This window comes from Ranitomeya variabilis, chromosome 3 (genome assembly GCF_051348905.1).
Source record: "Ranitomeya variabilis isolate aRanVar5 chromosome 3, aRanVar5.hap1, whole genome shotgun sequence".
NCBI classification, from domain to species: domain Eukaryota; kingdom Metazoa; phylum Chordata; class Amphibia; order Anura; family Dendrobatidae; genus Ranitomeya; species Ranitomeya variabilis.
The window spans coordinates 372,171,955-372,190,438 of record NC_135234.1 but is presented as its reverse complement, the minus strand read 5'-3'; the positions used below and the strand labels follow the sequence as shown (position 1 = coordinate 372,190,438).

Sequence of the window (18,484 nt, the reverse complement as noted above, 5' to 3'; positions counted from 1 at the left end):
TATAGTATCTAAGGGACAGAAATGATTGAAGTTACTGTTTGAAAACAAACTTACAATATATTTTGTGCTAACCTTTTTATTAAGGTTTTGTTACCGTTTTTGTGATGTTTTTATACTTTTTTATTACCATCTGCTTTCTTTGATACTTAAAGGGGTTATTCTTTGTCCAATGAAAAATTATATAATTTTCCCTTATACCCTCTTACAAATTCTTCTGGGTTTTCAAGATTTTCATTTGCTTTGATTTAATAGGAACCCTGCTTCCGGCAGGAGGGAACAGTCTGGACTGATTTGTAAAATGTTTATTTTTAGTGGTGCACTTGGCTGGTTGTGTCTAATGTCAAACCCCTCTGAGCTGATTGTGAGAGGCTGAGTTAAAAGGAATTTGTCACCAGGTTTTTGTACTCCATCTGAGAGCAGCATGATCTATGGGCAGAGACCCTGATTCAGCCGCTGCCACATCTTCTATCTATGAAACAAGACCTTGTCAGGAGGCAGAGATAAAAGCAGTGAGTAACATCAGCGCTGCCCCACAGCTTCCAGCACCGCCCCCAAACTAATTGTCAGCAGGGGGCTGTGATGGAAGCAGTGAGTGACACCATGTCCGCCGCCCTGATGACTCTTTATTTGTGGGCGGTGGTAGAAGCTGTGGGGCATCTCACTGCTGCTATCTCCTCCCCTTGACGTCTTGTTTCACATAAGCAGTGGCTGTGTACATAGAAGCATCGCGCTGGCGCTGCACTCACCTCTCCCGAATCGTCTTGCCATTGATCTAGGACAGCTATAGTGCCACTGCACTCTGCAGAGGCAAAGCAGTATAAGTGAATGCACAGTTACGGAGCAGCTGAGCTCTGATGTTGGTGGTCCGTGCTGTCAATCATCAGTAGCACATCACCCCCAATAAGCAGGGTGGTGAGGGAGCGGTGCCCTCCTGCAAAAGGTGAGAAAATTGAAGTATTAATCTAAAATACGTATGGGAACAATGAAATGCATTCCTTTCATCTTAGTTAGGTCTGCCATCTTAAGAGATGCATTATAGGAGCCTTTTTAATAGTATTTTCTAGTTACCTTTACTTGTACATGAACTTCATAAAAAAAAAAATAGAGAGAACAATTGCTTTGCCCGAATAATGAACTTTTATTTCTGCACACAGCAGCAAGCCCCAAAGGTAGAGAAGGTGTTCTTCACCACTACAGTCCCACTTTCCAGCACTGGAGGTATGTCCGAAAACGTTTATGTCTACATATACACATTGTTATGAACACTCATCTGTATTTTTTTTTTTGTACTTGTTTTATTGAAAATTATACAACATAACAAGGTTACATCATTTCACCAAATATCCTAAAAGTATAGTGAAAAAAACGGAACACTGTTAAAACCATGTAAATGATGTTTGCGCAGAAGTTAGTGAGGAGCGTTTTTGTGTATTTTGACATTTTTAGCTCCTGCAATGCATAAGTACTGGGAAGCTGTCAGGGGACACATGCTGCCTGAACCACTGGTAACGTCTTCGAAAAACAGTCTAAAGCAGCACTAATTTATCTTCCAGCAGGAGCCACTGTGCTAAATTACTCACATTTTAAGACTATCTTGTCTGTGTATATTGTAAAAAAGCTTTAGCAGTTTTAATTTATCTGCCCCATAGTTCGAAAACAAGCAAGGAATAAGGAACCACATCAGCTTGACTCGTCGTGATTGTCATGTATTTTCCTACATATAGGAGGAGACTTGTCTATTAAGATGAGCAGCGAGTCGCCCCCATTATGCTTCTATCAGTTCCTGGCTCATTTTTTAACTATATTGTAGGTAAAGCTTTGCAGTTTGTAACCAGGGAGCTGGACTTGACAGTTTTAATGTTTGTTTTTTTATGTTCTTTGTTTCGGCAGCATGATTTCCCCATGAGGTATTGTTAGAGAGCTTCTCCACCTATAGTGGCTTGCCAAAGCTTGGACACCCCTGGTCAAAATTACTGTTATTGTGAAGAGATAAGCAAGTTGAAGATGAAATGATCTCTACAAGGTCTTCCATTAAAGATCACACATTTCCTTTGTATTTTAGGCCACAACAAAAAAAGTGTCAGTTTTTACATTTTAAAAATTGCAACAAGGAAAATGGGTGAATGCAAACGTTTGGGCACCTGCATGGTTAGTACCCAGTAGCACCCCCTTTTGCAATTATCACAGCTTGAAAATGCTTTTTGTAGTCTGCCAAGAGTCTTTCACTTCTTGTTTGAGGGATTTTCATCCATTCTTCCAGTTCTGTGAGATTTCTAAGTCATCTTGCACGCACTGCTATTTTGAGGTCTAGTCACAGATTTTTCAATAATGTTCACATCAGTGGACTGTGAGGACCATTGTAAAACCTTCAGCTTGCGCCTTTTGAAGTAGTCTATTGTGGATTTTGATGTGTGTGTTTAGGATCATTATCCATTGGTAGAAGCCATCCTCTTTTCAACTTCAGCATTTTTATTTTTTTTTATAGATGGTGTTATGTTTGCATCAATAATTTGTTGAAAATTAATTGAAATCATTCTTCCCTCTAGCCTTGAAATGTTCCCTGTGCCATTGGCTGCAACACAACCCCAAAGAATGGTTGATCCACCCCCATGCTTAATGGTTGGCTAGATGTTATTTTCCTGAAATTCTGTGTCCTTTTTTCTCCATACATAAACTTCCGTTCCAAAGTTTAGGGTCACGAAGAAATTTCCTTATTTTTTTTTAAAGAAAAGCTCTTTTTTTTGCAATGAAGCCAACATTAAATGATTCAGAAATACACTATACATTGTTAATGTGTTAAATGACTATTCTAGCTGCAAACGTCTGGTTTGTAATGCAATATCTTCATAGGTGTATAGAGGCCCATTTCCGACAACCATCACTCCAGTGTTCTTATGGTACTTTGTGTTTGCTAACTGTGTAAGAAGGCTAATGGATGGTTAGAATAACCTTGAAAACCCTTGTGCAAGTATGTTAGCATAGCTGAAAACAGTTTGGCTGATTAAGAGAACCTATAAACTTGACCTTTCTTTGAGCTAGTTGAGAATCTGGAGCATTACATTTGTTGGTTCCATTAAACTCTCAAAATGGTGAGAAAAAAAGAACTTTCATTTGACACTCGACAGTCTATTCTTGTTCTTAGAAATGAAGGCTATTCCATGCGAGAAATTGCCAAGAAACTGAAGATTTCCTACAACGGTGTGTACTACTCCCTTCAGATGTGAGCACAAACAGGATCTAACCAGAGTAGTGGGAGGCCCCGCTGCACAACTGAGCAACAAGACAAGTATATTAGAGTCTGTAGTTTGAGAAATTGACACCTCACAGGTCCTCATCTGGCAGCTTCATTAAATAGTACACGCAATACGCCAGTGTCAACGTCTACAGCAAAGAGGCGACTCTGGGATGCTGGTCTCCAAGGCTGAGTGGCAAAGAAAAAGCAATATCTGAGACTGGCTAATAAAAGGAAAAGCTTAATATGGGCAAAAGAACACAGACATTGGACAGAGGAAGAATAGAAAAAATTGTTATGGACAGACGAATCCAAGTTTGAGGTGTTTGGATCACACAGAAGAACATTTGTGAGACGCAGAACAACTGATAAGATGCTGGAAGAGTGCCTGACGCCATCTGTCAAGCATGGTGGAGGTAATGTGATGGTCTGGGGTTGCTTTGGTGCTGGTAAAGTGGGAGATTTGTACAAGGGAAAAGGGATTTTGAATAAAGAAGGCTATCACTCCATTTTGCAACGCCATGCCATACCCTGTGGACAGCGCTTGTTTGGAGCCAATTTCATCCTACAACAGGACAATGACCCAAAGCACACCTCCAAATTATGCAAGAACCATTTAGGGAAGAAGCAGGCAGCTGGTGTTCTATCTGTAATGGAGTGGCCAGCGCAGTCCCCATTGAGCTGTTGTGGGAGCAGACTGTATGGTACGCAAAAAGTGCCCATCAAGCCAGACCAACCTGTGGGAGGGGCTTCTGGAAGCATGGGGTGACATTTCTAAAGATTACCTCAGCAAATTAACTGCTAGAATGCCAAAGGTCTGCAATGCTGTGATTGCTGCAAAGGGAGCATTCCTTGACGAAAGCAAAGTTTGAAGGAGAAAATTATTTAAAATAAAAAAAATTTTTCGAACCTTGTCAATGTCTGGACTAGATTTTCAATTCATTTGGCAACTCATTGGATTAATAAAAGTATGAGTTTTCATGGAAAACACATTTTCTTGGTGACCCTAAACTTTGGAACCGTAGTGTACCTTTGATCATTGTGGTCAAAGAGTTCTATTTTAACCTCACCTGCCACAGTACTTGTTTGCAAAATGCATCAGGCTTGTTTAGATGTTTTGTTTTTTTTGCATACTTCTTACTCTGAATTGTATAGTGAGGACACACGAAAGGTTTTCTTCTGATGACTCTTCCATGAAGGCCATGTTTGTGCAGGTGTCTTTTGAACAGTAGAACAATGTACCACAACTCCAGAGTCCGCTAAATATTTCCGAAGGTCTTTTGCATTAAAGCAGGGCTTCTGATTTGCCGCTCTAGCAATCCTACGAACAGCTCTCTAAAAATTTGCTTGGTCTTCCAGACCTTATATTGACCTCCACTATTCCTGTTAACAGCAATTTCTTAATTACATTTTGAACTGGGGAAAGCGCAACTTGAAAACGCTTCTTCTACAGTAAGGGTACGTGTCCACGGTCAGGATGGCCGGCAATATCGCCGTTCGGCGTTAAGCCCGCCCTCTTTCTGGGACGCGATGATGCCGGATGTGTTAACTGTACACATCCGGGATCATCGCACCCTCGCATAGCGCCCTGTGATATTACTTGCGGCGACGCAGCGTCGACGCAGGTAGCACGGACATGCTGCGATCTGAAAAGACGCGCAGCATGTCCGGAGTCGCAGGGAAGTCGGATGCGTGTTTCCACGCATAGTGGACACGGGATTTCATAAAATCCCCTCCACTATGCTGGAACATCTGGACGCTGCGTGTTTGACGCTGCAGCCCTGCGCAGTGTCAAACAAGCAGCGTTTACTGACCGTGGACACATACCCTAATAGCCTTCTTCTGTTTTGTGGCCCTCCATCACTTTCATTTTCAGAGTGCTTGGCAGCTGCTTAGAAGAACTCATGGCTGCTGTTTTTTTGGCACAAGGTTAGAGGAGGCTGGGTTTCTATAAAGCTGGGAAATTTGCATCACCTGGCCTTCCTAACAATGATCGTGAACAAGCCATAATCTTGAGGCTAAATAAGGTGTGAAACCTTGGTCAAAGTTATCTGATCACACAAATCTAAAAGGGTGCCGCCCAAACTTTTGCATCAGGCCATTTTATGTTTTGTAAATTTTTAAATGTAAGAATTGCTACTTTTTTTTTTTTGCCTAAAATAGAAAGGAAATGTATCATCTTTAACTTTAGGCCTTTATAAAGATGATTTCAGCTTCAGCTTGGATAACTGTTCACAATAGTCATTCTAACCAGGGGGGCACAAACTTTTACATGCCACTGCAGTGCTATTGTCATAAAAATCTGAATAGTACTGCAGGAATAAGCAGGTGACGGCAGAGTTAGACTGCTGCCACCATTTCTATGCTTAGTATTTTTGGTAGCATATTTAGAGGATTTTTTTAAAATATTTTTATTTTTTCCAACTATTAAGGTCCATAGAAAATCCTAAAGGGGGGGAAAATGCAAAAAAAAATAGCTATCCCAAGAAAATTTTTCATCTCCCACATTCCCTTGCCCTCCTGAGAAGAAAAAACCCACCACATTCAAAAAATGCAGTCTGTATAAAGTTTTCAATAACTTCCTAAAGATCTTAATGTAGCAAAAGTGTGAATTAAAAATTTTGACTGATCTGGATGAAAATGACTGGTGTGTTTGAGTTCTGTCTGCACATACCCTTAAAGGGAACCTGTCACTAGGTTTTTCCCTATATAAAGTAAATCCATCACATTTTAAGCGGGGTGCCCATGATCCGGAAGTAGCAGTGCTTTGGTATGTTCGCTGCGTCACAACACGTGCCTGGAGAGCCTGTGTGTTGTGACTGTCGCACAGCTGTGCGCCTGACACCTGATTATCGTGAGCGCTCTAGGTAACCGGGTTCCCACTGCAGCGGTTCGGTAAGCTCTATTAGCAAGCCGAATAAGGAGGGATCCAACGATATTTGCTCAGGTCTAGTCTCCTACGCCATCCACAGAGTCTGTTTGACTCTAGCGCCTCCACTGTAGAGAGCCAATGCTGCGCAGATGTATCAGACTGGATGATGTAGGAGTTGTCAGTCACAGCAGTCAAGTTGGAATGCCGTTTAAAAAGACTTAAAGGTGGCGGATGTAGTTTCTACAGTGGAAACCTGATGACAGATTCCCCTTAACCTCTTCTGTCAGATTGTTATGCTGTTTGCTCAAGAACTAATTGGTCCTAGCTGTGTTTAGACAGATAACGGTCAGAGGCGTTAGATTCTCAATGCTAGCCACTGTGCAGTCTGAATGATTTCATTTTTAGCAGTTACTTTACTGGTAATTTTCTTCCATTAGGGTGGAGGGCACCCGTCAAGTACACCACATGTCCACTCTAATTCTAGATTCTTTTTGTGGCTTTCTTTTTCAGTTAATGCTGTACAGCAGATTGGTCTGAGCCTTCCTGTTATCATCATAAAACAAGAAGAGTCCTGTCAGTGTCAGTGTGCCTGCAGAGACGCTGTTAAAGAGACCTCTACAAAGCGCAAAAGAAGTTCCACATCAGAATCGAACTCTGACCCCAAACCAGCAGCTGAGCCCCCTCCTCCTGACCCGGTACCCCTTCCACCGTCACCCTGTGAAGGAAGCAGTGGCCATTTATTGAACTCTGCAGACTCTCAGCCATGGACACCTTCTTCTATAGACATCTCAGACTTCCTGTCCCTCCAGAGTCCAGAGAATTCCTCCTCTCTGGTCCCTGTGGAAGCCTTACTGCAAGGAGATGACCTCAGCCTTAGCGGTTTTTCTAAATAGACTGTAAATCAGCCAATGGACTGTTATTTTGGATATTTTTGTAGTCTTCTTACTTCCAACACTCAGCACCTGTCTCTGGCTACATAACACAACTGACGACTCATTTTAATTCTTGGTAGATAAGCAGAGTCCTCTTATTGTATAGAGGCCCACGATGGAAGGAAAGTAGCAGCGTTACCTTGTGGCGCTGATGAGGGTTGTCAGCCGGGTCCACAGTAACCCATTGCTTTATTGCACTATACGTCACTTTTGTGTAATTTCAGGGGAAAATATATATATATATTTTATGACATAGGTAAGTCACTGGAGTTCATGTTTTATGAGATGTTGTTACTAGACATTTTACAATGGGCCAGATATATAAAAGAGACCACATTTTAGTATTGGCTTTATTTTCATCATTTCATCAGAAGATGCTGGAAGCTTACCTGGGTTCATGTTGCATTTGCAGAACTACCCTACGTTGTCCGTCTCCTCCCTTGGCATTTAATATTCTAAATACCCAGCTATAGGAAATTGAAAGTCTGATTCTGGAAAATACATGGCAGCCAAGCCCAGGGTTCACATCAACATCATAGGATCGCAAGCAAATGCTTCCACCACTAAGCGCTCGGAGATGCATGTGTCTACTGTATGACACTTAGCCCACCTCTAAGATTAGCCTGTAACTGGTACACACATGGGAGATGCCCTCCGGGGATGCTTTCCGAATGAAAACGTGACATTGTACATATTCTATCAACTAAACTAGCTCTGCTGCATCCTTTACTGAGCGGTTTCTGAAGAGTAACAACCCTAAATATGGTACCAATAGGTAACGCTTAAGAAATGATGCAGCAACTCTGGGATTGAGTAAAGAGCTAGATAACACATTTTCATTCTGAGAGTGATGGTGGGATCCCACATGCCGGAAGTTGGGGACACTTTCCAGCATTTTTCAATAGATGTTAAAAAATAAAATCACCAAATCTGGAGCTGCCCAATGTCTGTTTTTTTGTTGTTTTTTTTTTATAAAAAGGGTAGCAACAGAATAGTGATATACTCTTTAACAAGAAGAACTGAAAATTCTAATTAAAGTCATTAACTTAACAATGTTAGATGTTTTCTGTATTTTCTGTGTAAAAGTATGAACCTATGGCTCAGCGGCTCTCAGGAGAATACAACTTTCCCGGGAGTGCAATTGTTAATATTGCTGTAAGGAATTATTCAGGGACTTGTTTCATTGTTACATTGTGCCTTTCATTGCCAGTAAAATGTGAAAGTGGAAAGATCTTTCTTGCCATAGTCAATATGCCCTATACTAAATGTATTTCTGCTGCTCCATCGCTTTCACAACAAGCTGCCTGCGTCCGTGGTAGTGCTGCCAGTACAAAGGATTCACAAGTGGCAGATATGTTGCTGTAATGCGGTACATCTGAATGTGGGGTTTTCCCCACCAGTCACTGACATTTCTGCATTAAATCTGCATATGTGAAAATGCCCTTTGGGACGTGATGCACAAGTTGCCTAACATCCGTGAGATCTATTAATAATAATAATCTTTATTTTTATATAGTGCTAACATATTCCACAGCGCTTTACAGTTTTGCACACATTATCAAAATTATTAAAAGGCTCATATTAATCAAACCAACCGGTAATATGCAGCAAATGTCTTGACACCAGCATTTGGACTGAAGAAAATGTCCCCTTGATGTTTTTGTAGCTAGCGTCTTCCTTACCACATAGTGAATACTGAGCGGCCAGTGGCTTAGTGGATCTTCTGTTTGTGCCAAAATAGAGCAGCACAACATTAAACCCTATTCACAGGATAGGAGATTCATTGCTATTTGCTGTGGGGTTCCCACTTCTGCAGCCCTGTCCTGAATGGAGCAGAGGTCTGCATGCTCGTACTCCGCTCCATTCATTGCTAATGAGACAATAAAGCATAGTATAGCTTTCGGCTTTCTTCAGCAGTTCAATAGATTAAGAATGGAGTGAAGGTCGAGCATGTGCACTCCTGCTCTATTCAAGAATCCCAATCTTGGAATCAACAATCGAATCCTGAACGATCAATAGGTTTTTCCCTGTCCTATAGATTTTGGGGGGAATAACCCTTTGCCCTGAATGGGGCGGAGGTCATTCATGTGCTCTACTGCTCCATTCATTCTTAATGGAAGTGTTAGAGACTGCAGAGCACAGTGCTTGGCTGATCTTTAGCACTCTATTAGAATAAATGGAAAGGCAGGGAGTGGTGCTGATTATGTGGCGGCAGTTATCAAGCACATGTTCTATTCACCCATCCAGGAGACGAGCACGGTTCATGCATGGCAAGTACGTGGGAACACAATGTCATTGGCACTGCGCTCCACCCAATGTGGAAGTGTGTCCTGTCAAACAAGGCTTTTACAGACTATTTGCAAGAATCAAACTACATTATAAACGTACATTTGTTTTTCCCTTGTTCTGACATCAAGGTGTTGCAGATTTATAGCTGCCTTATGTAAAGTAAGCAGATTGATGTGAGAATGGAGCCATTTTTTTAACACCGTGATGTATACACAGTACATGACATGGATTCCATTCTGTCACGTTGAATCTTTGAGAAGTGTAACAAGGCACTGATGACATCAGTCTGATATAGTGTATCGGTCCTACTATAGTTTCCTATACTTCCTATATTATATAGCTTTTATACTTTGAATTCAACAGAAAAAGATACATTAGGCTCCCTGTTGACAGGTATTTTTCCCCAGAAGCGTAATACACCACCTTATGGAGGCACATAAAGTGCCTATTGCTAATAAAAGTAGCATACTCTCTTTACCCAAGGCCCCCCTTATGTCACCTTTTGGACCCCTGCGGGTTTCTGTACTTTCTGCTTAATCTGGGTGGACATGTGAACACAGCAGCCAAAAAACCCATAGTAAGTCATTGGTTGCTGCAATTGAACCAGATGAAGCTGGAAGTACAGAGAACAGTGGTGAACTGGGGTATGATAAGCTGAGAATTACTAGTTTTAACCCTGTACATCATTCTAAACAGTTGAAAAAATAAAATCTTGATGGGTCAGCAAAATGTGGAGATGAAAAGTTCAAGACAGACACTAGGTATTGGATATATTACTTGACTGATATTTTTCTTCACTGTTACAACCGAGCATGGTAGACGCATTTTAACAAGGCTGGCGTTGTTCACGTCCTGGAGTCAGACACTTTCAAGAGGTGCATTCCTCTTCACGAATCTGGAACTTCTGATGATTGTCATGCATCTCGCCAGAAATCTTACTCCATTCCTGTACAGGAATGAGATTTCTGGTGTAGTGAAACAGTTCATCATGACTTAGACAAACTGTGGCTTCCCGCCCCAGGTCCAACCGTTTCCTTGGAGCTGGGAGGAACTGGCTTGAAAATGCCAAAAGTCAGAGACTTGTGTCTCAACTCTTGTGTTGCACCTAAAATTTTGCAACTGTTTTTTAAAAAAGATTTTATGCCAGAATTCTGTCTTGAAAGCTTTGCTAAGTTGGGCCAATAAGCCATGATTCATCAAGACTGGTGATTTTCTTGCCGGTCTAGCCGAAGGGGGTGTGGTGAGTGAGATGTTCTGGATTCCTGTAAAGGTGCACATCTCTTCATGAATCTGGAATGTCTGACGAGCGGCAACCGCCATGCCAGAAATCTTACTCCAGTCAGTGACCGATTTCTGTTGTAGGGAATACCATAGCTTCTCATGAATTGGACATGGCATAAAAGGTTTCATGAATCGGGGCCTTAGTGAGGGTGATGAATAAAAGCAAGGCCTTTTACTAAATGCCCTTAGTTTCACATATGTCTACGAAGAACGTGGCTCATGTCAGGAGAAACGGGCTGGGTCTTCTGACACTAGAATAGTGTTTAAGCCATAATAAAATCCAGCCTAAAGTCTGTTTCATACATGCATGCAAGTAGAAAACCGCACTCGCAACTTTCAAATCTGATATTTATTGATCATTCATAGTTGTAAGATGGAACATTGAGATGTTCTGATATCATTTATTCATTTCCATGTTATGACCATGAATGATAAATGATATTGCGTTAGTCAGTGGCGAGTGCTAGTTTCATCTTGTAGAATAGTTAATTATGCAATATATCAAGAACCATGTATGAGTAATGCCAGCATTTTCTACTATTGAGTTGTATTATGAGTCGTTTTTTTGAAAAGATTTTAACATATTAGGAATAATTTATCAAAACTTAGTGAACATGTATCCCTTTAAAAATACTTTTTAATTTCAAAAATGTTTAAAAATACACCACCCAGTGTTTTTAGCAGGACATTTACTGCTTAATAAAAAAGACCAAGGTCTAGCGTATACCCTATACTAGTCCTTCCTACCCCTACCTAGCTGTGGAGGTTGGCACCCTAGCAACGATTTTTTGGCGCCCCCACTCAACGTAGGCTGGCCCTCACTGCCCTATCTCACCCTCTCAATACAGGTGAGAAAACAATAACATAAGAACAGAAATGAAGGAAGAAAAAAAATGGTCAAATTAATAAAAAAACTCAATATAATAAACTTAGCAAAAAGGAAGATGGAAGGCAGTTGATAGGAAGGAAAATATCATTTCCATATAGGAACTAATTTAGCAATTGAAATAATACCAAATGCTATATTCCAATGGGTACACTGTCGAATACACCATACAAATATTATATTAGGCAAAATTTTCGCCCCTTTCTTTTGGGGACTAGCATTAACACCACGGATTTAATATATCAAAAATCATTGCTGTCAGCCATATGTATTATACGATGTCCTCAGTGTCATATGTATCTACCATTCACTTATTAATAACTGACACCGCTATGTATAGTACCACCACACTACTGAGTCAGATTACCTCTAGATCATGATATCCCCCATAGTGCTAATGTTCATTACAGTGCTTTAATACTCCTCGCATAATAATCAGCACAATCTGCTGTACCCAGCAGCATCAGGTACCCACATGAAAATACATATGGCCAAATTTGAGGGTATGTTAGTAATATCCACAATTTTACACGATAGTTAACGCAGTACTCTGTGACTAGTCCACACTATTGCAAGTTACTTATCGCAATGTGTTGCGCCTCAACGCGTTTCCCCGCTCTCCGGTTCATCGCGCTGTAATGAACATTAGCACTATGGGGGATATCATGATCTAGAGGTAATCTGACTCAGTAGTGTGGTGGTACTATACATAGTTTAAGAGCGGTGTCAGTTATTAATAAGTGAATGGTAGATACATATGACACTGAGGACATCGTATAATACATATGGCTGACAGCAATGATTTTTAATATATTAAATCCGTGGTGTTAATGCTAGTCCCCAAAAGAAAGGGGCGAAAATTTTGCCTAATATAATATTTGTATGGTGTATTCGACAGTGTACCCATTGGAATATAGCATTTGGTATTATTTCAATTGCTAAATTAGTTCCTATATGGAAATGATATTTTCCTTCCTATCAACTGCCTTCCATCTTCCTTTTTGCTAAGTTTATTATATTGAGTTTTTTTATTAATTTGACCATTTTTTTTCTTCCTTCATTTCTGTTCTTATGTTATTGTTTTCTCACCTGTATTGAGAGGGTGAGATAGGGCAGTGAGGGCCAGCCTACGTTGAGTGGGGGCGCCAAAAAATCGTTGCTAGGGTGCCAACCTCCACAGCTAGGTAGGGGTAGGAAGGACTAGTATAGGGTATACGCTAGACCTTGGTCTTTTTTATTAAGCAGTAAATGTCCTGCTAAAAACACTGGGTGGTGTATTTTTAAACATTTTTGAAATTAAAAAGTATTTTTAAAGGGCTATGAGTTGTATTATGGACAGAATACCCAGATCCCATGTAACCGTGTAGTTATCAAAGTTTGGTTTAGTACAGTAGAATGGAGAATTTTAGTGCTCTAAGTTATGAGCCCATCACACAGCCCTGTGGATCCTATCCTACTGAGAAGACCAGTGTGCCCAATACTTAAACTTCATGTGCACATCTATAACACAAGGAGACTAGTGATGAGCGACTGTACTCATTGCTCGGGTTTTCCAGAGCACGCTCGGGTGACCTCCCGAGTATTTATGACTGCTCGGAGATTTAGTTTTCCTTGCTGCAGCTGAATGATTTACAGCTAGTAGCCAGGCTGAGTACATGTGGGGGTTGCCTGGTTGCTATGGAATCCCCACATGTAATCAAGCTGGCTAGTAGCTGTAAATCATTCAGCTGCGGCAAGGAAAACTAAATCTCCGAGCAGTCCTAAATACTCGGGAGGTCACCCGAGCGTGCTCTGGAAAACCCGAGAAACGAGTACACTCGCTCATCACTAAAGGAGACGTATCAGAGATGAGCCTCCTACATTATCTGTGCTGCTATGTTTTATTATTTGTATTGTGTAAATAAATGCTCGTCCTCCGCTCTGTTCATTGGAGTAAATGCTGCTTCTATAGGTTTGAAATAAGATTCCCACAGCCTAATGCTATCAGCCAGAAAAGTGTACAAAAGAGAAGAATGTTTATAAGAAAAAACCTCTAAAATACAGAAACACATTTTCTAAAGTATATACATTGTACAGGTCATTTTACAAAATAAAACCTATAATTCCACTTCTTAAAAATGTGTATTTTTTTTCTTAAACTTATTTTTTTTAATAATTAACGCTATGTTCCCATCAGATGAAAATGCCATCTGAAATTTGGGTAAACACTGGCCATTCAAGACGAGCGTTTCTCCAGTCTTGAGTGTGCAGCAGGAAGATGCGCTTAGTTCATTAGACTATAAACGACTATTAATGAATTTGGCACATCTTTCAACTGCTGTAAATATTACTCCTGTCAGAGACTAGAGTACATCTCTGCTGCGGTTTGTCACTTTAGGGGCAGAAATCCCCAATTTGCTCAGTTGTGTGGGCCCCATGCAAATACAACATATAAGTGTGATATAAAATTCTTCTTGCCATGTTTTTCTAAGTCATACATCTAAATAAATCGTATAGATAATGTTATTCAGTATCTCCAGACTATTACTGAACAAAACCCACCATACCAAGACCAGTATTACCAATAATATCACATACAAAAGACCAATACCGTCACAACATGCCACCATACTGATTAATATAATGATCACTATACTAACACTAAGATTATCCCCATATAATGACTATATAGTGGAATGTATCAATATACACAGTAGTTCAGAGACTTAACAGTGATGTCTCCAATTGTAGCCATTAATTTTCTCTTTTCCTTTTCATTTGGCGCAGACTGCTAGGACTTCCTCCAGCCACGACTTGTCTTTGTAGAATGTAAAACAGATAATTCTTTGGTTCAAAAGCAAAGAAAGATCACTTCTAGAGACTCAGGCCACTTCTCCCTAATTCTACAGTAACAATATCCCTAAAAATAAACTACAGTAGTGCTGCCACCCATATAGTAGTAACGCTTATCTTCTTTGTGCCCAGATAAAGTAGAATACATTTGTCCCACTATGGCACCTATACAGTAGTATTGTCCACCTATTGAGCCTCTATCCAGGGTAATGTGACCCCCAATATAGTAGTATTACCCTTTGTAGCCCCATATATTAGTAATGCCCTCCATGTAGTAATTTTGCCCACATACATTATCAACATCTCCTTGTGGCTCCCAAACCAAAAATGAATATCTCCTTTTGTGGCCGCCATGCATTAATAACACTGGTCAACAGCATTTTTGGTGCCAAAGATATTTCATCGAATTTAGGGTATTTTTGGGGTGCTGATTCTGAATATGTCATCAGTTTTGCCAGATTGGCTTAAGTTTTTGAGATTTTTGGTATCTTATTTATAGCACTTGTTGGTAAATGCGACGCATCATCTCATTAATTTCTTTGGATTAGTACTTGAACTGAGCAGTTCTCAATATAGTTTTGTGTTAATTAGTGTTCTAAAAGTTTGTTCATAGCTTGATTTTTGCACTAACTTTATGTTGTTGTCTGTTTTCCAGTGAAAAGCATGAACTCATCAAGAAGAAGTTGTCTTAACGATCCAGACTCATTCTGTTACATTTGTGGTGAATACACACTGCCAAAACATAGAAGAAACATAACAGACTTCGTAAAAAAAGTGTATTTTGCCTATTTTGGGGTTATGCTTGGGGACCAAGACAAGTTTTGGGCACCACACATAGTGTGCAAAGCATGTATCGAATTATTACGAAAATGGAGCAAAGGACAAAGAAAAAGCTTAAAGGGAACCTGTCACCACGTTTTTGGAAGATGGGATAAAAATAGCGTTAAATAGGGGCAGAGGTGGGCGTTACATTAGTGTGTGTGTTATGCGTTTATTACCCACCTAAGTTGCCGAAATAACTTTGCAAAGTCTCCGTTTTCGCCTGTCAATCAGGCTGGTCAGGTCACATGGGCGTGGTGTCTTCACCCAGATTTGGCGTAGTTTTCCGTTGGTGGCGTAGTGGTGTGCGCATGCCCAAAGTCCGGAATCCTCTTCCAGGGGATTTAAAATAGCGCGGTGTTCGTTATTGCATTGGTGATCGGTGGGCGCGGCCATCTTCCTTTGGCCGCGCGTGCGCAGAAGCGGCGCTCTGCTGGCCGCGGCTTCAGGAAAATGGCCGCGGGATGCCGCGCGTGCGCAGATGGATATCGCGGCGGCCATTTTCCTGAAGCCGCGGCCAGCAGAGCGCCGCTTCTGCGCACGCGCGGCCAAAGGAAGATGGCCGCGCCCACCGATCACCAATGCAATAACGAACACCGCGCTATTTTAAATCCCCTGGAAGAGGATTCCGGACTTTGGGCATGCGCACACCACTACGCCACCAACGGAAAACTACGCCAAATCTGGGGGAAGACAACGCCCATGCGACCTGACCAGCCTGATTGACAGGCGAAAACGGAGACTTTGCAAAGTTATTTCGGCAACTTAGGTGGGTAATAAACGCATAACACACACACTAATGTAACGCCCACCTCTGCCCCTATTTAACGCTATTTTTATCCCATCTTCCAAAAACGTGGTGACAGGTGCCCTTTAAAATTTGGTGTTCCAATGGTGTGGAGAGAGCCAAAAAATCATCATGATGACTGTTATTTCTGTGCAGTGCAAGTGCAAGGATTCAATAAGCATAAGAAACGAAAATGGGAGTAACATGGAATCTGCAAGAAGGCCTGTCCCTCATTGTGAAGATGTGCCTGAACCTGTGTTTACCATAAATAACAGTCATCATGATGATTTTTTGGCTCTCTCCACACCATTGGAACACCAAATTTGAAGCTTTTTCTTTGTCCTTTGCTCCATTCTCGTAATAATTCGATACATGCTTTGCACACTATGTGTGGTGCCCAAAACTTGTCTTGGTCCCCAAGCATAACCCCAAAATAGGCAAAATACACTTTTTTTACGAAGTCTGTTATGTTTCTTCTATGTTTTGGCAGTGTGTATTCACCACAAATGTAACAGAATGAGTCTGGATCGTTAAGACAACTTCTTCTTGATGAGTTCATGCTTTTCACTGGAAAACAGACAACAACATAAAGTTAGTGCAAAAATCAAGCTATGAACAAACTTTTAGAACACTAATTAACACAAAACTATATTGAGAACTGCTCAGTTCAAGTACTAATCCAAAGAAATTAATGAGATGATGCGTCGCATTTACCAACAAGTGCTATAAATAAGATACCAAAAATGTCAAAAACTTGAGCCAATCTGGCAAAACTGATAGCATATTCAGAATCAGCACCCCAAAAATACCCCAAATTCATTAAAATATTTTGGACACCAGAAAAAAAAATTTTTTTTGTTGACCTGTGTAATGTCTCCCCCTGTATGACTACTAGCATATGGTAATGTCCCACGGTTAAATCCCCATATAGTTATACTCTCTATGTGCTCCCCATATAGTAATGGTCACCTTATATTAATACCCATATTATACCCTCCTATGCAGCCCTCATACAGTACTATTGCCCACACCCACCCAATGTGGCCCACCATCTAGATACAATGCTCCAATTGTGTCACAGTGGCCTGCCCCCACAAGGCTCCTCACACTACTTACAAAAAACCCAACCAAACAGAGGGGCGCCAAATCCATTATGTGTAATGTGCTTCTTAGTGAAATTGGCGCCTTGCACTCCTTCGAGAGTTGCGTAGTGCACTATGCTGGTCTTTCTGAATTGGACCCTGAATGCTTAATGGGAGACTCTGTAGTTACTTTGTCCTGAGCTGATGCTGGCTATGTGTTCTGCTTAGTCTGATTGGTGAAACATGTTTAAAATGATGCGGAACTACCATAAAAGTGGTCTTCTCAAAGAGGGTCAGCATACTTGGGATATAAGGGATTAAAAAAGTCTGTCAAAATCTGCTCTAGATTAGGGATTGTGGCTTTACTGTACTTTATATCCATCAGCTACGTTTCCCTTTCTCTGACTAAATTGCTTCCAACTTGTTTTTTTTTTTTTTACTGACATAAGTGACAGCAGATGAGATTGTTCACTACTGGTGATGAGTGAACGTGGTCGGTTAAGGTGTTATCTGAGCATGCTTGTGTGCTAACCGAATGTCTTCAGGTGCTTGAAAAATATGTTTGGGTCCCCGCGGCTGCATGTCTCGAGGCTATTCGACATCCGCAACACATGCATGAATTGGTAACAGGCAATCCCTGCATGTGTTACAGCTGTAGAACAGCAACGAGACATGCAGCCGCGGGGACCCAAACATATTTTTCGAGCACGCCGAAGATATTCGGTTAGCACACGAGCATGCGAAGATAACACCTTTTCACAGCACGTCCACTCATCATTATTCACCACTTATCTCCCTCCAACCATAGAAGGAAAATGCCTATTCAGCTGAGCCAGAGATGTGTTTTTCGGGAAGATAGCTGTTCCCTGTCTATTTTAACAGAGACAATACTAAAGATAACATTACACAACTGCTCTGTAGAGATGACACTTAATAACATGCAACACATCAATATTTTAAAAAGCCGGATCTCTTCATCTGCACAAAAAGTAAAGTGAACACATTGTCCCCCAATGTCACCCAAATGAGCATTCATCATAGCGTCTCTGAAAAAAAAAAAAAAAAGGCGCTCCAAACATTACCACGAAAAAAACCTATTTGTTCCCTTGAAGGGTTTGACAGGGATTTACATATTGCAAGGTAGAGGGAAAGAACCCAACACTAACTGTAAGCACATGGTCACCTACATATAAATGTAACACATTGTATTGGATATAAAGTGCCATATTAAAATCAATTAAAAACACAAAACAGCCCACAAGAATGGAATACAAAAATAGTATTCGGTAGTTGGAAATAAGAGAAGTATGCTGAAGGCATACAGGAAAAAAAGGGCCACGGTCATTAATAAGAACTAATATATCACACCAAGTATCAATATTATGAAAGACATATTAAATGATAACCAGTAAAGTGCAGGTGTGCACAATATATATCAAAACAACATATTGCATAAATAGCAAGACCACAGA

The 18,484-nt window shown here is 40.8% G+C and overlaps 1 protein-coding gene across 2 annotated transcripts in view; it reads left to right on the top strand.

Moving 5' to 3' along the window:
* Positions 1–7,377, top strand: part of MTF1 (metal regulatory transcription factor 1) — a 34,058-nt gene extending 26,681 nt beyond the window's left edge. The window contains exons 9-10 of one of the 2 annotated variants that reach the window (XM_077295943.1): positions 1,155–1,218; positions 6,615–7,377. In XM_077295943.1, the coding sequence (XP_077152058.1) occupies positions 1,155–1,218; positions 6,615–6,997 (447 nt within the window). In that variant the 3' untranslated portion in view covers positions 6,998–7,377. The remainder of the gene's footprint in view (positions 1–1,154; positions 1,219–6,614) is intronic. The other variant, XM_077295944.1, reaches the window with a different exon arrangement.
* The last annotated feature ends 11,107 nt before the right edge of the window (positions 7,378–18,484 follow it).